Source organism: Eleutherodactylus coqui, chromosome 11 (genome assembly GCF_035609145.1).
Source record: "Eleutherodactylus coqui strain aEleCoq1 chromosome 11, aEleCoq1.hap1, whole genome shotgun sequence".
NCBI lineage: Eukaryota > Metazoa > Chordata > Amphibia > Anura > Eleutherodactylidae > Eleutherodactylus > Eleutherodactylus coqui.
Genome location: NC_089847.1, coordinates 21,907,714 through 21,934,937, shown reverse-complemented (window position 1 = coordinate 21,934,937; position 27,224 = coordinate 21,907,714). Strand labels below are relative to the sequence as shown.

At 46.0% G+C, this 27,224-nt stretch overlaps 1 protein-coding gene across 1 annotated transcript; it reads left to right on the top strand.

Moving 5' to 3' along the window:
• Positions 1–27,175, top strand: LOC136581594 (NAD(P)H dehydrogenase [quinone] 1-like). Its single transcript, XM_066582186.1, has 6 exons — positions 1–251; positions 13,310–13,474; positions 13,846–13,976; positions 19,177–19,290; positions 19,887–19,988; positions 26,624–27,175. The coding sequence occupies exons 1-6, from the start codon at positions 233–235 to the stop codon at positions 26,933–26,935; spliced, it is 843 nt and encodes a 280-aa protein (XP_066438283.1). The 5' UTR covers positions 1–232; the 3' UTR covers positions 26,936–27,175.
• Positions 27,176–27,224: the final 49 nt, after the last annotated feature.

Here is a 27,224-nt window from a genome sequence, read left to right as displayed (position 1 = left end):
CCTCCCTGACGTCTGGCTGAGTCTGCCTTACTGCTCACTGACTCTTCCTTTTATCCCCTCTGTTCAGTTCCCACACTTTCTGGTCTCCTCTCACTCCTCTCATAGGGACTCGTGTGTTTGTTTCCCCACCCTTGGAACTCTGCACGAGTGAAATTAGGGCTGTAGCTGACATCAGGCTCAGGGGAGAAGAGGAGAAACAGGGTCTCTCCTACAGACGGCACCTTCTATTTCCATGGACGGTACATTGACAGGTGAGACAGGACAGTGTGTATGTGAATGTTCTGTAGGACCCGCTGGGCCACTACAGTAACTGTTACATATATGTTGAGACAAGTCGGCCTCAAAATGCATGGAGTCTGGAGAGTCACTTTAAAAAAATGCAGTTTATTTGCCATTTATCTGAAAGATATGTAGGTAGAATTAGAATTGTGTCATTGATGTTACTTGTTAACTTGCTGTCAGCTCTGATGGTGGCCGAGATAAGCAGGAGAGATTGTAGTACTGCTCAGCAGCCATGGAGAGGGCATCAGAGGTAACAGATTGTCACTGTAACAAGGTAGCTATTGTGTGAGAAGCCTCAGGGGAACAGTAACGCTACAATCACGGTGACTCAGCATCGGCTGAACTGTGCCAAGCCTGCCCATTCCTGCCGTTACACTAGTAATACTTCTCACGCTATGTATGAAGAGAGATGAAGATGTACAAGTAATATGGACGGCACCGCTGATGCATGAAAGACACTGACCATAGCCATCTGCAAACAATACCTGCTATAAGATGCATTATATGGCTTGTTTTGCATTGGACAATTCCTTCTTGTCAGAAGCTTCCCGTTATAAGCTGATCACATGGTGTTCTGCTGGTGGGATACCCAGGGATTGGCTGTGGGAGAACCCAGTAGTAACTGTTAGGCTGGGTTCACACAGGGCAGATTTTCCGCGGAAATTCCGTGCGGAATTCTGCTGCGGCCGTTATTCCCGCGATTAGCCGGCCATGTGGATGAGATTTGTCAAAAATCTCGTCCACATGGGACAGCCAATCCTTACATCTCCCTGCAGCGCTCCCAAAGGGGAAATTAGGTATTGCACAGTTCTTATTGAAAGCAATGGGCTGTTAGTGTAAATAATGGCCCTCTTACACTGGACGACCTGTTGGACGCAGATGCCCGACACGTTGTCCCAGAGATGATCATTGCTGTGCTTTTACATAGGAATGAGTATTGCTCAGTGAATGGAGGTAGAGCGGGCTGAGGATTGTTCCAGGCCGCCCGCTTCCATTCACAATAAACAGGCAGTCATTCGTAAGTGAACGACTGCCTGTTTCCGTGGGCCGATTAGTCTGAATAGAGAAACTGATGACGAGTGAGAAGCAAACAAAATCTCGTTCATTGTTAAGTTGGGGCGTACATTGACACTGAACAATGTTGTTCAGTATATGCAGGAAACTGAAATATGTATCAACCCGGGTGAAATGGCCCTTAGGGCTCATTCACACGAGTATGGAATTCAGGCAGTTATTAGCTGCGCAAAAAAAAAAAAGCGCAGCTAGCGCTGCAGAAAATTGTCTGAGCGGATGATTTTCTGCAGCGCTTGTTGCAAGGGTCATGACCGTTCATACAGCTGGGACTGATGGAAAAAATGTGTTGCTGGAGAGAGAAAGATGGAGGGAGTCCCCAGGGGAATCCCCTTCATCTCTCTCTCTCCACTGAAGGGAAGCCCCGTAGCAGAGATGAAGGGGATTCCACCAGGGCTTACCTTCATCGCCAGTATTCCTTTCATATCAGTGCAATGCCAGGATTCCCCCGCAGGGGAGATGGAGGGATTCCCCTGCTGCTGGGGAATTCCTCCTCCCCTGCAGGGAAGCGTCTGCACTTTGCATACCAAAGATATGTCAGTTCCTATCTTTTTAGGTGCCTTTTTTTTGCGTGGTTAAAATTCTTTTGTCTGAATGCTTCCATAGGAAACCATTGGTTCTAATAGTAGCATTTTTTTGCGCATGTACGTTAGCTGCACAAATTCACCCATGTGAATGAGGCCTAAAGCTAATTTCACACAGGCGAGTGCAGTATCGAGCCATAAAACTAAGCTCAATATCGCACTCAGAAATGCGGGATTTCCCTGCAGATGTGAGGAGTTTGTGTCAAAAATGCCTTGCACCTCGCACGCCGTGTGATGCTTTTGCCGACCCTATTAAAAAAAAAATAGGCTAGGCGTTCCGAGGGCAGATAGGACATGCTGCAATTTTTTTTCCCACACCCTGATGTTATGCTAGAAAAAAAAAAAGCTCATGTATATAGGTGAATGGGGTTCATATCTGTGCGAGATTTGTGCGTCACACAACACATAAATTTTGCGCGATTTTCTAAGCCGTGTGAAAGCAGTCTTAGAAAGATAATCCCCCTCCACATCCCTCCCTAATCCTTACGTCTACATGTGAGCGCCATCTGATTTGTAATTTCTCCTACTGAAAATACGTGTGATTTTCATGCACATGAAAATTGAATGTTCAGCAGTGAAAATCGCAATTTTACAAGTGCGATATTGGTCCAAAGTCCGAGTTTCTTGGACCAATACCGTGCTTGTGTGAATGACCCTCAGAGCAAAAAATGTGTGCGATATTTGAGACGCGCTAAAATACAACCCATTATTTGCAATGGGTGTATTTACATGAGCGGCTTTTCTCTTACAGCGTGTTCCATCCCCATGGAAGTCTCACACGAGGATACAACATGCAGATGTCTGGTCCCACACAGTATATGGATGGGGCGTCTGTGTGCTGTGCCATGCGAGTCTCTGTCACCAGTGTGAATGCACCCTGTAGCCTCCTTCACATGGACAATTTTCTACAGCAAAGTTACGTGCATCAAAAAATGGCGTCTAATAGAACCAATGATTTCCTGTGGAAACCTTTAGATAAATGATTTGTTGCCACATCCAAAAATCATACCAAAAAAGATAGGACATCAGTGGCAGAATTCAGCGACTGCTGCTGGGGAATTCCTTCTTTTCCCTTGCAGTGAAACCTCGGTCTCACTGCTGCTGGGTAATTCCTACTTCTTCCCTGCAGAGGGAACCCCAGTCTCCCCGCTGCTGGGGAATTCCTTTTCCCCTGCAGGGGAACCCCGGTCTCACCGCTGCTGGGGAACTCCTTCTCCTCCCTTGCAGTGGAACTCTGGTCTCGCCACTGCTGGGGGATTCCTTCTTCTCCCCTGCAAGGGAACCATGGTTTTGTCGCTGCTGAGGAACTCCTTCTTCTCTCTTGCAGAGGAACTCAGGTCTCGCCACTGCTGGGGAAATGCTTCTACCCTGCAGGGGAACCCCAGTCTCGCTGCTGCTGGGGAATTCCTACTTCTTCCCTGCAGAGGGAACCCCAGTCTCCTCGCTGCTGGGGAATTCCTACTTCTTCCCTGCAGAGGGAACCCCAGTCTCCTCACTGCTGGGGAATTCCTACTTCTTCCCTGCAGAGGGAACCCCAGTCTCCTCACTGCTGGGGGATTCCTTCTTCTCCCCTGCAAGGGAACCATGATCTTGCCACTGCTGGGGAATTCCTTCTTCTCTCATGCAGGGGAACTCAGGTCTCGCCACTGCTGGGGAAATGCTTCTACCCTGCAGGGGAACCCCGGTCTCGCTGTTGCTGGGGGATTCCTTCTTCTCCCCTGCAGCGCAACCCTGGTCTAGCCACTGCTGGGAGATTGCTCCAGCCCCGCTGACATGAAGGGAAGCCCTGCGGAGAAGGGGGTTTCCCCAGGGCTTTTCTTCATCTCTCTCTCTCTCCTCCCAGAACTGCAACTCTTTTTTTGCTGTAACACAGCTCCCAATCACGTGAATGGGAAATTTCACCGCTATTTAAGCTCGGGACTTGATAGCAGGAGATCGTCCGCTCATACGATTTTCTGCAGCACTAGCTGAGATTTTTTTCACGCAGCTAACATCTGTGTGATTTTATAGCCCATGTGAAGGAGGCCTAAGATGGAGTGATAGGCACTTACAAACCACTCTGATGAGGAAATCTCTATAAACTACAAATAAGGATGCAATTAGTGAAGATGATGAGATTGTACTAAGTGCTGGGCGGCTCTGTGTAGGCATCAGGGTTGGTGGAGCGATGCCAAGTCGGTACTCGGAGGCACTCTGGCACACACCCACTCAGGTGCCTGCAGCCCTTGGTTTCAGGAGTTGCACTCACAAGTTCCTTTTATTGTGTAGTTGTTGATGCGGAGCTGATAAGGAAAATCTGACATGGAAACATAACTGCTTACAAGGCAACTTCCTTATCTTTTTATTAAGCTATTGCTTCTATAGTCAGAGGGTTGGAACACAAAAGTGCACTCCATAGATTTAGATTACTTTTATCTCACCTGCCGCTATCCGAATGATAATAATAGTATCCTAGGGAATTGTTTTATTCATTTCACTAGTATCAAACTTGGTTCTGACTATTACACACTGAATGACCCCACACCCATCAAGCAGCTCGTTTGACCTCCGTTAGTCTTTAGAATTGCAACAATTTTGTCTTGGCATCCATCCACAGGTATTAGAATACCCAGGTTGTGCCAAGAAAACATCCCCTACGCTACGGTGAACAGATTTTCCCAGGGTTAAAGCGGGACAGAGGGGTGTGGCCAGGGGGCGGGGCTTATGATGACATATGATTTTACCTCTGTCATTCTAAAAAGTACAGGGCTGTTTCAAAAAAGACAGGGAGCAAATTCCTCAGCATCCAAAAAACAGTCAAAATCCATACCATTGGTGCAGATTTTGACCACAGCTGATTTCCTACTATGCAGCGCTCCCCCTCACTTGATCCGCTCCCTGGCTTCCCAGCGGCCTGTAGTGGCCTCACCTGACCAGCATCACCTGACTAGCAGCGCCGCACCTAACCAGGCCGCTGTGAACCGGAAGCAAGGGAGCGCTGACAGCGGGAAGCCTTCAGAAGAGGTGAGGGGGAGCACCACATAGTATGAAATCAGCAACGGATACACAGCTGAATTCCATTTAAAATCTGCACCAATGGTATGGATTTTGACTTTTTGATGCGAAAATGCTACTGCAGACATTCCACATGTAAACATACCCTAAGTCAGCTTGAAGTTTGCTGCCACGTGCAGAGTGGTCTTAGTAATAGTATCCCTTATATCGGCTCCAGTAGTAATAGTGACCCCCACAGTGGCCTCAGTAGCAATAGTGTCCCTTATATCAGCCCCAGTAGTAATAGTGTCCCCCACAATGGCCTTAGTAGTAATAGTGTCCCCTATATTAGCCCCAGTAGTAATAGTGACCCCCACATTGGCCTCAGTAGTAATAATGACCCCCCCCCCCAGTGGTCTCAGTAGCAATGGTTTCCCTTATATCGGCCTCAGTAGAAGTAGCAACCCTCACAGTGGTCTCAGTAGTAATAGTGTCCCCTCTATTAGCCCCAGTAGTAATAGTGTGCCCCACAGTGGCCTGCACAGAAAAAGTGCTCCTTATATTGACCCCAGTAGCAATAGTGACCCCCCACCACAGTGGCCTCAGTAGTAATAGTGCCCCCTATATTGGCCCCAGTAGTAATACTGACCCCCCCCACAGTGGCTTCAGTAGTAATACTGACCCCCTCACAGTAGCCTCAGTAGTAATAGTGACCCCCCACAGTAGCCTCAGTAGTAATAGTGTCCCTTATGTCAGCCCCAGTAGTAATACTACTACTAAAAGTGTCTCGTATATTGTTCCCAGTAGTAATAGTGACTCCCACAGTAGCCCCAGTAGTAATAGTGCCCCTCTGAGATCGATACACTTACCTCCTCCTTCAAAGCGCTGTTGTGGGCAGGAGTGTGTGCGTCCAGACGCCTCCTCCCTTCTCCTCTCCTCCTGCGGAACCCAGGAGGAGAGGTTAGGGGAGGAGAATCCTGGGTGCACACACTGCTGTCAGCAATGAGTGATTACCAGCCGGGGAGCTGTGGCACCCTGGCTGGTAATCACCTTCATAGTGAGCAAAATCCTGAAAGCAGGACATAAGGCTGTCCCACTTAGGGACCCTGGGTAAAGTGGGACACAGGGACCCAAAGCTGGACTGTCCTGCCTAAACCAAGACGTCTGGTCACCTTACCTATGCCATTACTCCACCTCCACCAGCCCGAACTATTGACACCTGACAGGAAGGGTTCATTAATTCCTACTGCTTGTGACTTATTCTGCCCCTCTCATCAGCATGGTGCAACAGAAATCTGTGTTCATCTGACTAGGTGATATTTTTCCACTCATCAGTTATCTAAATTTTGTGCTCTTTTGCCCTTTGAGTTGCCTTTCTGGTTCTCTTAGACAGTAATGGGACTGGAAGTGGTAATCTACTGTTCTAGCCCATCGTTGCTAAGGAACAGCGAGTTGTGTGTTGGATGTATTAGAGCACCAGCATTGCATTTAGCTGCAATTTGCCTGACTGTGCACTGCCTGTTTGTCAGAATAATTCCTGACATCCTCCCTTATACCCCTTTCAGTGACGAGTTGTTTCCGTCCACAGGATCCCCTTTTACTGGACACTTTTCCTCAATCACACCATTCTTGGTATGCTCTCCACGTCGGTATGCAAGAAAACTCACGCGGTTGGCAGTGGAATCCTGGTCCCACTAGTCTAGCACCAATACCTCTGATGTCTCCATAGGCCCCCATACATTTGGAGCATGCATAAAGAGTTATTCTCATTTCGTATATTTATCTCATATCCACACCGGTGACCGAGATTATAGAGAAAGCCAAACTAACTGTTCTACGCTGATTACGTAACTCTCATAGAAGTGAATGGGAATCAGGGAAATTGTGCAGTACAGCGAGCTACTGTAGGGTCCCAGAGTAGAGTGGGGACCCCACAGCACTTGTTTGGCTCTCTTCTGTGCAATGTCTGTGTGTCTCTTTAGGTTAGGTCAATGTTTGGTGTTTGTGTCCCCAAACTGTAATCTGTCTGTGCTCTTGTCACCCTAACCTGCTCGGTGTTGTGCGCATGGAGAGGGGCGAGTTAGGGGACAGGGCAAAAGGAGGAAAGAAAAAAAGAAAACCAAGATGTAGTCTGGGAAGGAGGATGCGTGGAGGAGACTTCGGCTCCAACACTACCCTAAGCAAAAGCTCAAACCCATCTCACCTGGAAACGGGATGTGACCCCTCAGGGGATGAAGGGCCATTAGAGCTTCTGGGAAGGAGTCTGTGGAGAATGTTACCCACTCCCTCACTTAACTACAGGAGTGTAAGACAAGACCCCCTCCGCGTCTGCCAGTTGGAGTACAAGTCTGGCATAAGTGTGTGGCGTAACCACTGGGTCCATTACGAGAGGGTCTAAGAAATAGGGAAAGACTACCCGTATTTCCTCTACCATGCCGAGAGCTCTCCCTAGTACAAGCCCCCATCAGAGACTGATGGCTACCATGCTTCTGGGGAAGGAGGATCAGCAAACAGAAGTTTATCGGCAATTGTGAGGGAAAGATGGGCCAAGTCTGTTGTTACCTAAGACTGTTACAGCATGTACTAAGAAAACCAATGTTACAGATGTTAAAGTAAACCGTGTGCCTCTGGTTCAAACAACACTTGGACTATTGACTTTTTATTTAATTCCGATGGTTTATTACCTTTAAGAGGCACTGGCGTCACAAGAACATTCAAATTATTACTACCATTTCTATTATTCTGCCACTGTGCGTAGCCGGGCCGGACTGCATTTGGAAATTCAGAGGAGGGACAGTAGAGCCGCCGATGACAACCATCTTAGTTCCCTGCTGTCTTCTGATGAAGGTCCATGCTCAGCTACCACACTACTTTATGTGCGGAACTTGAGAGTTACAGGCAGGGGCGTAACTATAGAGGATGCAGGGGATGCGGTTGCACCCGAGCCCAGAAGCCTTAGGGGGCCCATAAGGCCTCTCTTCTCAATATAGGGAACCCAGTACTATGAGTAAAGCATTATAGTTGGGGGCCCTGGTACAAGTTTTGCATCGGGGCCCGAGAGCTTCAAGTTACGCCTGGATACAGTCCTAATATTCTAGATATTCTATTGGGTGAACGTGGCTCTGAATTCTTATTTGCCTTTACTCAATTTGTTGTTCCCCATGTACAGTATATAATAGTAGAAATATATCTTCCTATGTAGAATAATATGTATGCTACAGAAAAAAACACTATTTACATGTGAAATAATGGGGAACCTTTACAAAAAATCAAATAAGGTGACTACACATACTAATATACTGATGCAAAATAAAAGGGCAGGCATAGATAACACACATCCTTCAGCATGCAAATAGACAGACTGCTATGTGGAGGAGCAACGTACAAGTGCAATATACGGATGAGCAACCACTCGCACATAAACCGCGTAATGCGGGGAGATTGGCTGCTTAGTGTTAAACTTGAACATAGATAAGGCATATAAAAAGGGTCAGTCCTGGGACGGGGTCTGTTCTGTCATAAAACAGAATGGGAGGGGTCCTTATCTTCAGGTAACCTCCATGATCTCTCGGTTGTGTCACACTGACGACTAATCCGGTAGGCCTGCTAGGTCAGCCCACTCTATAAGTACACAAATATCTGTATCAGGTATACAGATCTAGTGTGAAAGTTAATACGGCAACTTCAACCGGGCAAAGGTAAATCCTTCTACTCTGGTTTAGAAGACGACAAGGAAGGACGTTATGTCAGGTGAGTCTTTAGTACGTCTCCCAGGAGTGTGAACCTACTTTGCATTGCTCATTTTTATGGTATAATGTAGAATTTTAGCATTTATACATGACAGGGGTTTTTGCACCAGTTGACATGATCACAATGTTAGTGTAAACCTTAACAGAGTTTCCTAAAAGCTGGCTGATTGCCCGGTGAATCAATCATTCATGGGCGTTGACTGACCTTGTAGTGCGAGGCAGCCGGAAGGGTCCCTCTACTCTATATAAAACGACGGTAGTACTGCAAATAATGCATGATAGGTTTTTGCATTTGGGGTCCAGGAGGTTTAAGTCTGCTTGTATTTATACATAATAGCCAATGTAAACAGATAGCTGAAGTGTAAAGCATGGAGAAGTGACGGAGCAGCAGCCTGGCCTGGGCCTCTGATAAAACAAGAGTGTTCCATTAAGGTCCCCATACACAGTAGACTTTAGTCATCCAGAACAGCCAATAATGGTGGGGCTGGAAGACTCGGATGTGCATGGGAGCGGCTCAGCTTTTGCCCGAACAGATGATGTGGGGGAAGAGAAGTATTGTCTCCCCCTTCGCTCCCCCTCGCCTGCTCACCTCCTCTCTCCTCCCCTCCAGCTGTTGTTAGCTTAGCTCCACCCCCTTCCATTTCAAACAGCTGCAAGGGCCAGAGAGGAGAAGGGGAAGGAAGTTTAGCAGTCACGCTGTTAACCTCCCTCCTACCTACTCTCTCCAGTCGCTGTCATTGGCTCCCATAAGAGTCAATGGCAGCGGCCGTGGTCCAGCCAGGAATACGCCTATGTGATCTGATGCATTGGAATCCAATGCATCAGACGGTAGCATATATCGGCTGGGCTGTGAAAACGCTGTCCGATATACGCTTGTGTGAATAACCCCTTAGTGGTAGAGAGAACTGACTGACTAAACGATCTTGTTTAAAAAAAAATAAAAAATAATCTTTGTGTTTAAACTGACCGCCCGAGCAAACAACTAAAAATGTCATTGTTTGCTCACGCGAACAATTTATCGCTACGTGTAAAAGTTTCCTCTACACGCATTGGTTCACAAATCATGACAATTACCGCTCTTTTACATGCACTGAAAATTACATGTGCAGCATCCCGTAGGGTGACACCGGACACATGACATACGGTGAGGAGCTGGGAGGGTAAAGTGTTGGCTTGTCACAACGGAACTTACCAGGCTCCCTCCCAGAGGGACGCACATAGCCAAGGCCAGGGCAGAGCTGGGCCACTTCCAGACACCCCGGCATGGGCTTGCCCAATAAACAGGGTAACAGGTGCAGAGGAATTTGTCAAGTGTGACGCCGCCTTTCCAGTACCCCCCAGCATGACCATCGGTGGGCTAAATAAATGAGCTACAGACAGTTTAAAGGGGTTGTCCCGCGAAAGCAAGTGGGGTTATACACTTCTGTATGGCCATATTAATGCACTTTGTAATGTACATTGTGCATTAATTATGAGCCATACAGAAGTTATCAGAAGTTATTTACTTACCTGTTCCGTTGCTGGCATCCTCGTCTCCATGGTGCCGTCTAATTTTCAGCGTCTAATCGCCGGATTAGACGCGCTTGCGCAGTCCGGTCTTCTTCTTTTCTGAATGGGGCCGCTCGTGCCGGAGAGCGGCTCCGTGTAGCTCCGCCCCGTCACGTGCCGATTCCAGCCAATCAGGAGGCTGGAATCGGCAATGGACCGCACAGAAGCCCTGCGGTCCACCGAGGGAGAAGATCCCGGCGGCCATCTTCACCAGGTAAGTAAGAAGTCACCGGAGCGCGGGGATTCAGGTAAGCGCTGTGCGGTTTTTTTTTTAAGTCCCTGCATCGGGTTTGTCTCGCGCCGAACGGGGGGGCTGTTGAAAAAAAAAAAAAAACGTTTTGGCGCGGGACAACCCCTTTAAGTATCTCTGGTCCCTGAGAACGAGCAGGGCCTGGACATTACTTTACTGTAAACTTCACTTTACTAGTACAAGGCATAAATTCAAATGATATACTAGTGCAGGTAAAACAAGATATTTGAGGTCAGGGAGGAAACTCAGGATGACACCGGTCCTGCAGGCCACGTTATCTGTCAGGTACTGCTCCTGGAAGGGGAACACTCCAGAGGAGGAAAGGGGTAGGGTCACTCTCCGGCAGAACAGTACCTCCACCGGCGGTCCCAGACTTAAAGGGGTTGTCCCGCGAAAGCAAGTGGGGGTATACACTTCTGTATGGCCATATTAATGCACTTTGTAATGTACATTGTGCATTAATTATGAGCCATACAGAAGTTATTCACTTACCTGTTCCGTTGCTAGCGTCCTCGTCTCCATGGTGCCGTCTAATTTTCAGCGTCTAATCGCCGGATTAGACGCGCTTGCGCAGTCCGGTCTTCTTCTTTTCTGAATGGGGCCGCTCGTGCCGGAGAGCGGCTCCTCGTAGCTCCGCCCCATCACGTGCCGATTCCAGCCAATCAGGAGGCTGGAATCGGCAATGGACGGCACAGAAGACCTGCGGTCCACCGAGGGTGAAGATCCCGGCGGCCATCTTCACCAGGTAAGTAAGAAGTTACCGGAGCGCGGGGATTCGGTTAAGTACTACCCGGTTTTCTTTTTTAACCCCTGCATCGGGTTTGTCTCGCGCCGAACGGGGAGGCTATTGAAGAAAAAAAAAAAAACCCGTTTCGGCGCGGGACAACCCCTTTAAGAGCCCTGCAGGTGTGTAAGACAAACGATTGCGTACCTCTGCACTAGGCCTTGACAGACTAGACTTGCTCTCTGCTCACTCTCTCTCTTTTGGGGCTCACTTACAATTGGAACTGAAGACATGCATTCTGGGAAAACCTCTCCTCTTCTTCTATCTTCAACACATGAGGACTGAAGGTGCCCCCATGTGCCTCTGTGATGAACCTCCAGATGGAATATAGATTGAAGAAGCCCTTTTTCTGCTCTCAAGCACCCACATTAATACCTTCTCTCATACCAAGTGACAGGTTAGAATTGATACATTCACAGGCAGACAGCTCATGTTTTGCAAACATTAACCCATCACTTGCTGCAGCTGTGCAATACACACAACAGAATGACAAGACATTTTGCACAGTGCATCAACACAAGACTTTACATGTATGACATTATGGAAGGGGCCAGGAAAGCTTGTACTGGGCCACTACATATGCAGAACTGACCAGTAAGCCTATGCCTGCTAAAAAGCACAATCAGCTAGACAATTAGTTAGAAGTCAGGATAATAGCGGGACTATGTCCAAATCTAGTTTATCGTCTTTCTACAGTATGGGTTTTACATGAGGATCGTCATTAAATGCATTAATATCACTATTAGGCTGCCTGTCCACGGGCATATTTTCATTGCGTTCCCCGCGACAATAATAATGGCTTATTACAACCCTACCCCCCCCCCCCCCCCAAACAATAGAATTAGAGAAGTTGAGGTAAAACTTGTTCAATCCTTTTTTCCCAAATGTCAAACATTGTCTGCAAGTCTCTGCTGACATGATGCAATGTCTACGGTTAGTATTCTACAGATCAGGTCTTGGTGATGTACTTGGGATGCTTTGGTGGAAGTTGGGATGTAGAGTTCTACATCCCAACTTCCTGCTAAGTCTTCTCTTTACTTTGCACATCATTGTTGTAGTATTCAAAGTGGTTCTCCAGTTGTAAACTACTGATGGCCTATCCAGAAAATAAGCCACCAGTAGTAGATCAATCCCCTTTGATCAGCTCTTTTCTGGGCTGTTGTGCTCACACACTAAGCTGTGTTCTGCAGGAAGCAGACAGCTCTGTTCCCACTGCAGTGGCCAGGCTTGATATTGCAGACCATCCACTTCAAGTTTGCCTGTAATACCAAGCCTGGCCACCGCAGTAAGAAAGGAGCTGTCTGCTTCCTGCAGAACACAGTACAGTGCACAAGAGCATCTGCTCAGAGAACAGTTGATCAGTGAAGATCCCGGATAGTACATACTTGCTAATGGCATATTGTACAGATGGACCAACAGTAGTTTACAACTAGACAATTCCTTTAAAGGGGGTGTACTGCAATTGCAAGTTATCCCCTATCCAAAGGAAAGGGGATAACTTGCTGATTGTTGGAGGTCTTACTGCTGTGACCCCCCCGCCAAACTCAAGAATGGGGGGCCCATGTCCCCCCTCCTCCTCATTGCATGGTTACTTCAACCACCATAGTGAAGAGGAGGCTGAATGGAGTTCTGCTCGTGCAACCACACTAGCGCTCCATTTTCAATGGGGCTGCGGAGATACCCAAATCTTGCCTTTTTCCATGAGCCCCATGTTTGGCCAGCGCTCCATTCACAGTGACGTCACTGCTAGCTAAGAAGCGACCCCCACAGTGACAGGAGAGCGGGACACTGGAGTCCGGTTCTGGAAAGCGGCAGGGGTTTTAGAAGTGAGACATCCTTGCCCCCAACGATAGGATGGATAGGGAATTACTTGCAATTTTGGTACAACCTCCTTAATGTTAACTTTCTCACTGGGGCCAATTTACTTGGCAGGGGTTCTTTAAAAGCTATCCTACCCAGTTCATAAGGTCCCTATAGGTTGCCTATAGGTAACTGTGTGGCCAGGGCGAGGGGTTAAAAATCTCAATTGTGACTAATAACTTATTGTATGTTATGATGATATTTATAGGTAAAACGGCGCTGATTGTATTCGCTCACCAAGAGCGGACATCGTTCAACTACGCCATGAAGGAAGCGGCTCAGGCAGCTTTACAGAAGAAGGGCTGGACGGTTCTTGTGTCCGATCTGTATGAGATGAAGTTTAACGCTATCCTGTCACGTGATGATATCAGGGGTAAGAATAATAAGCAGCATTTAAAGGAATTGTCCAGGATAGGACCAAAGGAAATACCCTTTCAGTCCCAGAAACAGCGCCACTCTAGTACGTAGGCTGCATAAGGTATTGCAGCTTATTCCCATTCAGATGAATAGGGCTGCACTGTAATACCGAACACAGCCTATTAAAAAGAGTGGCGCAGTTTCTGGAAAGAAGCAAAGTATGTATATACGAATTGGTAGCTGTCAGGATATGCTGGGAGTTGTAGTTTTGCAACAGCTAGAGGGCCCCAGGTTGGTGAGAACTAATACAGATTGTACATTTTGCATTTTGTAGACCATTTATAAGGATATAGGTGCCTAAAAAAGACTAATGCTGCTTTAATGCAGGTGAGCCCAAGCACCCAAATAAGTTCAAATATGGTTTAGAGACTCTGCTAGCGTGGAAGGAGGGACGCCTCGCCAGGGACATTGAAGAAGAGCAGAAGAAGCTGGACAAGGCTGACCTAGTGATCTTTCAGGTACATGTAGTAATGTCTCCGCCTGTGATGTTGTACTTGGCGCTGTAGTTCACGAGACAAAAGGCCGTATTTATCAAAACCACAATTATCGTTCCATGTAAATGCATGCCCTGCCCGAACGACAAACGAGAATCGGCCCGCATAAACAGGCAGTCATTTGTTTAGGAACGACTGCCTGTTTACTGTGAATGGAGGCGGGTGGCCGGAACGATTTACTCAGTGATGCTCGTTCCTATGTAAAAGCACAAGAGTGATTATTGCTTGAATGACCTAATGGTCATCTGCGCCCTTCAGGTCATCCGGTGCAAAGGAGGCCTTACTATTGTTGCCATTTATACCGGTGTCACACAGCACCTCCTCAGACACTGCTTTTACTGTAAGGAATATACACACTTTCACACAAGTGTTGTTTTAACGCTCAGTCGCACTAAAACAGCGTGGCAATCTCAGCATTAAATTGGGTCTATGAATAGCAGCCGCAAGCACGTCGCGGCTGCTATTAGTAAGTATGCCACTCCCCCTCCTCCTTTGCCAGCCAGCTCCCATAGGAGTCTACGTGATCCGCCAGCGCTATGCTGTCAAAAAATAGCATAATACTGCAGCGTCCCATAGGGTGACCCCAGACACAGGGCGCACGTTGAGGAGCTAGGAGGGAAAGATGCTGGCTTGTAATGGCAGCACTTACCACGTTCCCTCCCGGAGGGATGCGCATAGCCTCAGCCATGGCAGCGCTGGGCCTCCTCTGGACACCCCTAGGATAGGGATGCCCAATAAACTGGAGAACATGGGTGACATCACCATTTCGTTACCCTCCAGTATGACCCTTGGCAGTAAATAAATGGAACTTCAGACAGAAGTAACGTACCTCAGGTCCCTGGGAACGGTTAGGGCCTGGCAAAACTTTACCTAAACAACTTCTTGCATACAAGGCACCAATGACAATGATTTGCAGTGCAGGTATTAGACGGACTTGAGAGTACCTCCACCCGGTGATCCCAGACTTCAGGACAGCCGGGTGTGAAAAACAAATGGGTATACCTCTACGTGGTGATCCACTAGATCCGAACGGCCGTGTAGGAAAAATGAATAAAGAGCACCTTTGCACCAGGCCTTGGAAGTGGCACCTGCTTCACGCTGCTCACGCTCTCTGTCTCGCTTCAATTGGGGCTCATTCCTCTCTCATCTCTGGAAAATACATTCTCAGGGAACCATTCTCTTCTTCCTCAATTCTTTCCCACATGAGGGTTGAAGGTACCCTCATGCAGCCGGCACTCTCAGGAACCCAGAAGCAATGAACCGAACTCCTTCCCCGCTCTCAGACACCCCTATTTATAGCCTCACCCATACCACATGACAGGACATAAATTAGTACATTTACAGGCAAACCCCAGGCTTTTGTAAACACTTAACCCATCACACGCTGCAGCTGTGCAATACATATAACAGAATGACAAGACACTTTTGCACAGCGCACCCACAAAAGACATGACACATATTACATTTGTGGGGAGGGCCAGGGATAGATGTACTGGGCCACTACAATAGCTCTACAGCACCACCTATTGGATGGCAGCATTACCTTAAATCAATGTACAGCATTTTAACAAGTCTGTAAAACAGTGATTGGGAATAGGAAACCAAGCCAGAAAACCATACAGACCCCTGTTTTGGGGTGTTTGCCCCTCATCAGTATGCAGTAGGTTTCTGGCTTGGCTGGTGAGAGGCCTGTAAAATGGGCCAGGATGGGTGTCGTCTCTTCTAGGAGAGCATCCAAAATGTGTGTGGAGACACCTAGGGGGTAAGTGGGTCAGGGTAAGGATTCGTCTTTCCCCAAGGAGAGCACCCAGAAGGGGTGTGGGAAGACACCTGAGTGGTGAGTGAGGAGACTTATATGGCCATGCATGCTCCTCTGGGTAATTTATGCAAATAAGGAAGATGGAACAATACCTCTGCAGCGCCACCTATTGGATGGCAGCATTCCTTCAAATCAATGTACAACTTTTTAACAAGTCTGTAAAACAATGATTGGGAATAGCCAGAAAACCATACACAGACAGCCGTTTCAGGGTGTTTACCCCTCATCAGTGGGCACTCACCTCTCAGCTGTCTTCTCACACCCCTTCTGGGTGCTCTTCTTGGGGAGAGACAATGCCATCCCCCTCCCCCTAGGTGTCTTCACACACTTTTTGGGTACTCTCCTTAAAGGGGTTGTCTCGCGAAATCAAGTGGGGTTATACACTTCTGTATGGCCATATTAATGAACTTTGTAATATACATCGTGCATTAAATATGAGCCATACAGAAGTTATTCACTTACCTGCTCCGTTGCTAGCGTCCCCGTCGCCATGGTTCCGTGTAATTTCGGTGTCTTCTTTCTTTTTTAGACGCGCTTGCGCAGATGGGTCTTCTGCCTTCGGCTCGACAGCATCGGCGTTTTGGCTCCGCCCCCTTGTACGCGTCATCGCGTAGCTCCGCCCCGTCACATGTGCCGATTCCAGCCAATCAGGAGTCTGGAACCGACACACGTCATGGGGCGGAGCTACGCGATGACGCGTACAAGGGGGGCGGAGCCAAAACGCCGATGCTGTCGAGCCGAAGGGAGAAGACCCATCTGCGCAAGTGCGTCTAAAAAAGCAAGAAGACACCGAAATTAGACAGAACCATGGCGACGGGGACGCTAGCAACAGAGCAGGTAAGTGAATAACTTCTGTATGGCTCATATTTAATGCACGATGTATATTACAAAGTGCATTAATATGGCCATACAGAAGTGTATAACCCCACTTGATTTCGCGAGACAACCCCTTTAAGGAGAGACGACACCACTCTTGACCCATATTAAAAGATAGGACATGTCTTTTTTGATGCGCAATTTTTTTCGGCACATCAAAAAGTCATTCATCTGACAGAACCCATAGGAAACCATGTTTTTTTTTAGATGTACCTACTCAGCGTCAAAACGCTGCTTGTGTGAAAGAGCCCGAAAGGAGTATTCCAGGATTTTGCGAACCTTCCCTATTGATAACTGACGAGTCATTAATAGATGACCATCAGGGACCCACCACTCAGATCCCTGCCAATCAGCTGATTCCCAGTGCCATTGTCGCTAGGTTTAACAGAGGAAGGAAGCAAAAAACATTGGCCATAGTGCAGTAGCCCGGGTAGATACTGAAATGCATTCTATGGGAGCTGCACCAGTAGTACCAACCGGGCTGCTGCGCTATGGTCAGTGCTTTCTGCTTCCTCCGCTGATTATAGCAATAGCGGCACCGAGAACCAGTGGTTCTCCGCCGCTTATGTACTAATGACCTGTCAATTATCAGTAGAGAAAGTTAGCAAAGTTCTGGGATACCCCTTTAAAATACTCCGTTCATGTATTTTGTGTTCACACAATGCATCCTGTACTACCATATGTTCTGTGCAATTCTGTCCTTACTTCTGCTTCTGGAATCTATATATATAAAGCCGAAAGCCCTCACTGACTCACTGACTGACCAACTCGCCAAAAGTTCTCCAACTTCCCGATGTCGTAGAAACATGAAGTTTGGCAGAAGCATAGATTATCTCCAAAATAGGAAAAGTAATTGGGTCCCAACTCGATTATTCAATTCTAGCGCAAAAGAATTGGCGTCGAAACTTAACGTACATAATCTAAATCTCTCACTTCTCAATGTCACAGAAACGTGAAATTTGGCACGAGCATTGATTATGTCATAAATAGGAAAGGTTAATGGGTCCCAACTCCATTATTCAATTCTATGCACAAAAGAATTAGCGTCCAAATTTTACGTACGGAATCTAATTTTCTCACTTTCCGGTTTCATAGAAACGTGAAATTTGGCACGAGCATTGAATATGTCATAAATAGGAAAAACGAATGGGTCCCAACTCGATTATTCAATTCTAGCACAAAAGAATTGGCGTCGAAATTTTACGTGCGGAATGTAATTTTTTCACTTTCCGGTGTCATAGAAACGGGAAATTTGGCACGAGCATCGATGATGTCATAAATAGGAAAAGCTAATGGGTCCCAACTCGATTATTCAATTCTACACGCAAAAGAATTAGCATCCAAATTTTACGTACGGAATCTAATTTTCTCACTTTCCGGTGTCATAGAAACATGAAATTTGGCACGAGCACTGTTTATGTCATAAATAGGAAAAGCTAATGGGTCCCAACTCGATTATTCAATTCTATGCGCAAAAGAATTGGCGTCAAAATTTTACGTGCGGAATGTAATTTTTTAACTTTCCGGTGTCATAGAAACGTGAAATTTGGGACGAGCATTCATTATGTCATAAATAGGAAAAGCTAATGGGTCCCAACTCCATTATTCAATTCTATGCGCAAAAGAATTAGCGTCCAAATTTTACGTGCGGAATGTAATTTTTTCACTTTCCGGTGTCAAAGAAACGGGAAATTTGGCACAAGCATTGACTATGTCATAAATAGAAAAAGCTAATGGGTCCCAACTCCATTATTCAATTCTATGCGCAAAAGAATTGGCGTCGAAATTTTACGAACATAATCTAAATCTCTCACTTCCCAATGTCATAGAAACATGAAATTTGGCACGAGCATTGATTATGTCATAAATAGGAAAAGCTAATGGGTCCCAACTTGATTATTCAATTCTATGCGTAAAAGAATTAGCGTCCAAATTTTACGAACATAATCTAAATCTCTCACTTCCCAATGTCATAGAAACATGAAATTTGGCACGAGCATTGATTGTGTCATAAATATGAAAAGTTAATGGATCCCAACTCGATTATTCAATTCTAAGCGCAAAAGAATTAGTGTCCAAATTTTATGTACGTAATCTAATTCTCTCACTTCCTGATGTCATTTTATATAAAGGAAACGTCGCATGGTTGCCTCCACGTGGTGTTTCCTGGGTAACGCAGAGAACTATGCAAAATGGTGAACATATGTTTTTCCTCAGTATCTCTAAAGTAACCACGACTTCATAAGATTTTCCGTGTGAACACCAGATAAACACCAGTACCAAATTAATTCTGGCGCAGCCGGGTATATCAGCTAGTACCATTATATTAGCGTCAACCACCTTTATGGGAAGTGGAAGGCGTAAAGTAAAGCATTATTGCATGAAACAGGTTTTTCCGGTTACGTTTATTAAAGGGAATGCGAGAGGCTTTTGCTTTGCATTTGAAGTGACATTCGTTATTTCTTCCAGTTTCCTATGTACTGGTCTGGGCCACCCGCCATAATGAAAGGATGGATGGAACGAGTCTTCTCTGAAGGGTTTGCGTATAGCCTCGAATTCATGTATTGTGAGGGACCATTCAAGGTAAACTGCAGTCATTGACTTTACCCAGATTAAATAGCTCGCTGTTCTAAACAGTCAAAGCACTTTAATCCGAAAAAAATAGTTTATAGGTAGAGATGAGCGAGCATACTCGCTAACGGCAATTACTAGATCGAATATTGTCCTTAGTGAGTACCTGCCCGCTCAGAAGAAAAGATTCAGGTGCCATCGGCGGGCGGGGAGCGGCAGGGGAGAGCGTTGAATGAACGGAGGGGAGATCTCTCTCTCCCTCTCTCCCCCTCACTCCCCCCTGCTCACTTCCGCAACTCACCTCTCACCCGCGCCAGTACCCGAATCTTTTCTTCCGAGCAGGCAGGTACTCGCTAAGAACAATACTCAATCGAGTAATTGCCTTTAGCTAGTATGCTCGCTCATCTCTATTTATAGGCAATGGGTTACTAAATACTCTCAAATACACTGCTCGGTCTTCTGCTCCCGCGTTTGGTTGATTATATCAGACTCTTTGGATTATCAATTTCAAGGTCAAAGAATTTTGCATTATGTAATCTCATTCTAACTGCTGGGATATCAGATTCCGGGGTAAATCTTTCTGAATTTGTGATATTTTTTTTTTACAGAATAAGAAAACCCTGTTGTCCTTCACCACTGGTGGCTGTGAGTCAATGACAACACCCAGAGGGATGGCTGGAGACATGAATGTTATTCTGTGGCCTCTCCAGGTAATTTGTCACTGGTGTTTTTGCCGATCATGTTCATGGACCACAAAGTTGGCACAATCTGTGCATGGCATCTGAGGGCATACAGGTTGATTAGCAGCTTGAGCTGTCCAAGACCATAACCGGCACTCAAGGGATCCAGTAGAAAAATTGGAATGGGACCCGTCTTCTGGGATGCCAGTAATCTGCTGGCATCGAGGGCTGGAGCATTCAGCGAGTTCTGATTCAGTATTTTCCATATCAACATCTTACCACCTGTATCTTCCATACTCGGATTATACAGATGGTGGACAAAAATATAGAAACACTTTACCAAATGTATGTCTTACAATTGGTCTCTACACGTCTTACTGAAATCTGATTTATAATCCCATGTAATTTGAGTGGATGTAATATGACACAGATGTGAACATCTGTCCAAGCAACAAGGTACCATCAGTCTGGGGTTTGAGCCACTCATCTGCTGTTACCAACCGACTCCCAAAACTACCCAGAGCAGGGCAAGAGGTGAAGTAAACACAAATTTGGTGGGAAAGCTTTCAGCCACACAGGGGTCAAAAGGATAGCTCAGTGCTAATGGTTAAAATCCAATGCATTTCACACAGTGTTTCCATATTTTTGCCCACACCCTATAAGTATGTAGGTGATTATACAGCATCCGGAGTCACAGACAACTGTTTGCCAACATTTGCCAGGCCCCTATGTTTATTGGCGTGCTTGTAAAAGCTGGTACAATGTAAATCTTAACGCTCATTTACATGCAATGACAATCTTTAATCTTTCAAACGATTAAAATTTTTAGCGATCATTTTCCATAAAGTACTAATGGGCGGTAATGCCCATTAGCACTTTATCAGCTTCATTTGCATGTAATTGAGCCTCCAGCAGCTCACTACAAGCAAATGCCAGCATATAGTCTGAACTTTGTACTCAGCTGCATTGTCTTCGTAAGGGCTGCCATAGGCTGTCAGTTGAATACAATTAAGGCCGCCTGCAGACGGGCGGGTCGGATCCGGTGGCGAGAATTCTCGCTGCGGGACCCGACCCGAGCCCCTGCAGGGACAAGCACGTACTCACCCGCGCCCGCCGGCTCCGGCTGTTTGATGTGCCGGCTTGCCGGGCAGCCGGCGCATGCGCAGACCAGAGCCGGCGGCGGGTGAATGACATTTCTGTGCGGGGCACTGCAAGCCCCGCACAGAAATAGAGCATGCCGCAATTTGTTTGCCGCGTGATATTTCGTGCGGCCAAATCGCGGCCGTCTGCATAGGATTGCGTTTGTTAACCCGCCACGGAATTTCTGCTCCTGTGCAGGGGGCCTTAATCAGCTTCTCCCATGGAGAATACAGCATGCGGTCCCTGCTATCTCTCTCCAGCTGAATGATGGATTTTATGCTCACCTAAAAATCGTTCAGCCGAAGAGTAAATGATGGTAGCATTTACACTCAACGATTATCACTCAAAAGCCATCATCTGAACGAATTTTGAGTGATAATTGTTGCATGTAAATGGGGCTTTACTGGTAGATATGCATATGTCAACCTATTACGCAACTCTAAACAATAGTGAGAGCTGCAAGTACAAGATCCAATGATAGGCTAGATCACCAGATCAGGCATCACTAGATACAATAGAAGCATGTTGAACAACCCAGTGATCCCCACCTAAATGTACTCATTCGTATGGTTCACTATATGGCTAAAGGTGTGTTTAGACACAAAGCTGATCGCTTAAAAGATGGCTTTTGAGTGATCATTTTGCATAAACGACTAATTGGTACTAATGTCTATTAGTACCAATTAGTAGTGTGGGAGCCACCAGGAGCTGAATGCAATCAGCTGTTCTTAGCAGTCCCTGGGCAGAGCACAGCTGTTCTGCTGAACGACGAATTTCAAGACGAACTGAAGTCTGTTGTTTGGCAGAAAACTGAAAGATGGGCACATTTAAACGCAACGATTACCGCTCAAAAGATGGCCTTTGAGCGAATTGCGAGCGATGATCATTGTGACTAAATGGGCCTTTACATGTAGGTTGGAGTGATCTTCTATAAATACCCCTCCACCTGCTTGATGAAGGCAGCCAGAAGGGATGTCCCTGCTCCAGTCTGCCCGTCTGAGCCCCCTTATACTACATACAGGTATAAGAAGCTGAGTGGGCTTAAAGCGATTAATAGGCAAGAACTCCCAGTATCTATGGTAGAAGCTGTAATTGTCCTTCTACCTAAACCTGGAAGGATCCCCCATGGCTGGTTCTTGTAGGCCCATATGACTTCTAGCAATGGACATTAAATGGATGTGGCAAAAGCATTTGATAGTGTACAAGGGGTATTACTCTGGGAGGCTTTATGTGTAATGAGTTTTGGCCACAATTTTATAAATTGGTTAAAATTATTGTACGCTGACCCAAGAGCATGTATATAGCTTAATAGAAGACTGACTCCTTCCTTTCCATTATATAGGGGTGCCCTCTCTCCCTGCTTCTATTTGCTTTAGCGATAAAGCCCCTGGCAAGTCATAGTAGGTCACATGCAGGTATACCGGGTTTATACATGGCTCCATTGGAGAAAAATAGCTCTGTATGCAGATGACCAGCCTTTGTTTCTTGGGTATACAAGCATATCTTTGGAAACGGCTATTAGTACAGTAATTAGTAAATATGGAGGTTACTGAAGCCTCATGATTATGTAACACACACAGCGTAATACATTTAAACACTGGGACTTGTGTGTGCTACAATTTCACTTACCATGGGTATGGCTGGATATTCCACTTACCATGGGTATGTCACCGGTCCTGGACATTAAGTATACTCCGGAGGAGGTAAAAGGTAGGGGTCACTCCACATACACTCAGGCAGGCAATTACTGAAGAAAAGGCTTAGCTTAAATACACCCTGCACAACATCCGGGTGGGTGTGACAATCACGTACCTCTGTGTGGTGATCCTAATGGCAGATGGCCACACAGGAATAATAATGCCTGTAGTGTGAACGGGTACCTGGTACGGTGGGTTGCTCTATACAGAATTACTTTGGAGGTTGCTCTTACTCTGGGGGATTTTTAATGACTCACTCGTTCTCTCATGCGTTTCACATGCGGTAGGGATGTCTCTCCTTCTCCTCCATACTAGGCACAAGGAAACCAGAGGTGTCTCCCTGCACCCCTGCAGTTTCTCCAGTGGACCGGGGAAGAGGGAAGATCCTCAGCTCTAACATGGGTGACCTCTCATCCTTCTCCATTTTCAACGCAGGGAAGCTAAAGGTGCTTCCCTGTATCACTGTGGGTCCTCCAACAGCATTGGTAGAAGGATGATCAACAACCTTTCCCGCTCTCAGACACTCGCTTTTATAACCTCACTTGTACCACATGACACAGTAAGAATAGATACATTCAGCAGTAGAGCTGACAGGCAATGATTTTAGGAGAGTTAACCCCTCAGACGCCACAGCTGTGCAACATGCATACAGAAAATTAACTTGAGTTTTGCACAGAGCATCCACATAAGACAATACATGTATGACAATTATGGAGGGGACCAGGATGTTATTCTGGGACACTACAGTTATTTGGGACAAATCTATTTTAATGCCGGTGGACAACTTAGATCTCATTATTTCCATAGCGCATGCCTCTTTAATATGTACACACAGTTTTAAATATTTGGACGTATATGTCACTAGAACTATTCAAGATTATATTAAATTGAATTTAGATCCTCTACTACCGTGTTTCCCCAAAAATAGGTCCTACCCCGATAGTAAGACCTATCAGGTTTTCAGGGGACGCTTGAAATATATAGGACCTATCTAGGGGGGCCCAAAAATAAGTAAAATCAATAATCACCTGGGTCCACATGGGGTGGATTTGCTGCTGAATTTCCATGCAGACCCCCAGGACAGAAATTCTGCAGCATTTACAGTAGCAGCAAAGGGGATGAGATTATGAAAATCTCGTCCACAAGCTGCAAAACAATCTACACAAAACCCGTGCGTAAAATTGACACACGGTGCGGAATTTAATTCCGCAACATGTCAATTTTATCACCATTTCCACTGCGGAATCCGCTTCTTCTCAATGAGAGGGTGTATTCTGCAGAAAAGATATGCGATAAAACCAGCACCAAATGGTACGGGTTTTCAGGCAGACTTTTCTCTGCTGATTCGCTGCAGAATATACTCTTCAGACATTCCACAGCAAACCAGCCCTGTGTGGACGCATAGCGGAAATGCTGCAGATTTTCCACAACTGAAAACTCTGCTGCAAAATCCGCAGTATTTCCGCAAAGAACACGGAGTCAAAATACGCATCAGCGCTGATTTCAGAAGATGCCACACTCCTTCCAACCTCTGAAGTCTTCATGCTCTGAGCATCTCCTTGAGCACGTGGCGGCCACCATGGGCCCAGAATATTGCAGGTATATTCCTACGTTGTGTTAAGCCACAAACCTTCGATCAAACACCCTTTTTGGGTGCCCCGCTGTAAAAACATTTTGCTAGGGGTGCCCCAAGGCTGAAAAGGTTGGTAAACACTGCTTTAGAGGCTCATAAATTTGAATGCAATTTTAAGTATCTCCCTACCTTGACCCTTATACATAAAAGTCATGGGCATTAAACACTGTGCAGAATATACATCACTGTGAGGGACTACTTGTGAGTGAGTAGCATCGGCTGTCTCAGAACTTTTTGATTTACAGGGTATATCGTACGTTTTATATGAAACTGGGATGCGGAATTCACCACTGTGTTTGCAATGTAAGAATCGAACCGCTGGATTAAGTCACATGATGTGGCGGTGCCCAAAGTTACAAAGATATTGGCACAAAATTCCCTCTATAATCAATAATGTATATCAGGTGACTTTGGATACTACCCCTCTGGTTTGTATCCTAGGGTATGTATCTGATCTACATGTGGAGGAAGCAGAACAAATTGCAATAGCTAGACTAATTTCCTGGGACAGGGGCAGATGTATGGAGGTGCCAAGGTAGCAGTCACACCCAGACCCTGATACCTAGAGGGGTGTTTGGGCTCTAGATAAGAAGACAACAGTATTATAAATGGCACATAATAGGTGGGGGTTGTCTTGCTGGCGCAGGAGCTTCAGGTTCCATGTTACCCCTCTGTACTGGGTTGTAATTTTCCAGGTGATCTTTGATGTCTCTGTGTTGAGCCTGGTCCTGAGATTTCACAGGTGTTGGCTACAAAGCTGCTTTGATGCTACTACTACAGGAAATGTCCTCCATGTAGCCATAGACTTAAAGAGGTTTTCTGAGTTACATTAAAGGCTATGAAACCTTTGTGATTGAAAAATCAATACACACATGCCTTACTAAGTCCATGCGAAAAAAAAAGTATGCACTAATCTGTTTTTGCATCGAGTTTTCATTCATATGAATATAGAAAGCATCATTCTTGAATTGCAGGCTCTCCTAAATTCAAGTTTCTGGTTGGTGGTGTTTCCCAGCACTGATTAACTGGTCTGTTTTATGAATGCACACAAGATTAGCTCCCCCCCTCCCCTCTTCTCTTTCAGAGGCTGTGTAGCATAACCACACCCACTCAATACTACACAGCTATCTTTCCATCTATTTTTCGTCCTCCTTCTGAGTAGCTGCTTGCCCCATTTCCCCTTACTACCGATAAGAGCCAGAAAATCACCCGAAGTAAATTCTGTAATAATAGCTTTCTCTGCTCTCTGTCCCCCTGATCTCCTTCAGCATCCCCTGGCACTATCATGCACACCTCTGTAATAGCTCAGTATAAAGTCACAGCAGGGGAGCAGGCTATGAGAGGAGCTATCAATTTGCTCTGAATTGACAGAACTTGCTAACATTTCAGTCCTCCAGTCTGCAATGGCATGGAAAAACAACAATACAAGCATAGAAAGCAAACAATCAAAAAAATTTTTATGAAAACCATTTACAAAAAGTCTTCATTTCCAAAAAGAGAATGTAAAAGTGTACATAGCCTTTAAGGTTGTCCCCTGCCGGACCAGCACCCTGGCTCCTGTTCTTTCCATCGGTCTCTGTGTACTTTAGCTGCAGTGATGACATTTCATATACACACATAATTGCGGCAGTCAATCATTGGCCTTAGTGGTATACAGATCAAAACCTCTGAGGCTAGTTACTGACTGCAGTGGTCACAAGTGTAAAGTCAATGCTGCACCAAAAGTAAACAAAGACCTGTGCAGAGGATGGAACTGGTGCATATGGTTTAGTTATTTACTTTTTCACACCGTGACACCAGTGCCTTCCACATGACCAACACCACTTACTAAGAAGTAATAAATGCAAAAACAATCCATGTGTGGAAATATGAATCGCCGCAGTATTCTGAATGGTGAATCCTGTGTTATCTATATATACAGCAGGTGTCACCTTTCATTGTAATCCTGTCTGTGATGATAATGAGATGATTGCTGAGATGTTTTCTCTATAGAACTAGAATTCTCAGTCTATTAGAATTACTAATAAGTGTGAAAAATGCAGGATTTTAGCAATTTTTTAAAATCTAGACGGTGATTGAAACTAAATCACCAATAATTCTTAAATGTTTTCACATAAAAGCTTGATTTATGCAATAGGTCATTCTCTGATGACACATTCCCATTAAACAAAACCTAATTCTTTTTGCATTTCCAGAGGGGCATTTTAAATTTTTGTGGATTCCAAGTCCTGCCGCCTCAAATTGCATACAATGTGGCACATGAAACTCAGGAAGTTCGTGTTGGGATGCTGAAGAGCTGGGAGAAGAGACTGGAGACAATCTGGGACGAGAAGCCCATCAGATTCCTTCCCAACCAGGACTTTGAGGGTGAGTCTGGTGGATATTTGCTGAAGGAGGAAGTGGAGGAGGCCAGGTCTGCTGATAAGTACGGCCCAACCGTCGGGCAAAACCTGGGCAAACCTCTGCCACCTGACAGCCAGCTGAAGTCTGAAGGCACCGGCTTATGAGATACTGGCAAAGTGTTTACGTGGAATGATGTGTCATCTCAATCTACCCTCCGATAAATGTACGAAATCTTATCCCTGTGATGTGGTGCAACTGAGAAGTATCATCAGACGGTTGTTTTGGACCAGGTGGAGGATGTTCCCTCTGCTCAATCTCTTCTAATATTTGTTTTAGACTTTTAAAAGTCTGTAAAGTGTTTTACTGTTATATGCCATTAAAGTGTGTATCTCTTCTTGCTCAAAGACCTGCTCCCTCATCCCTCTCCTTCCCCGCCCCCCGCCGATACCCGAA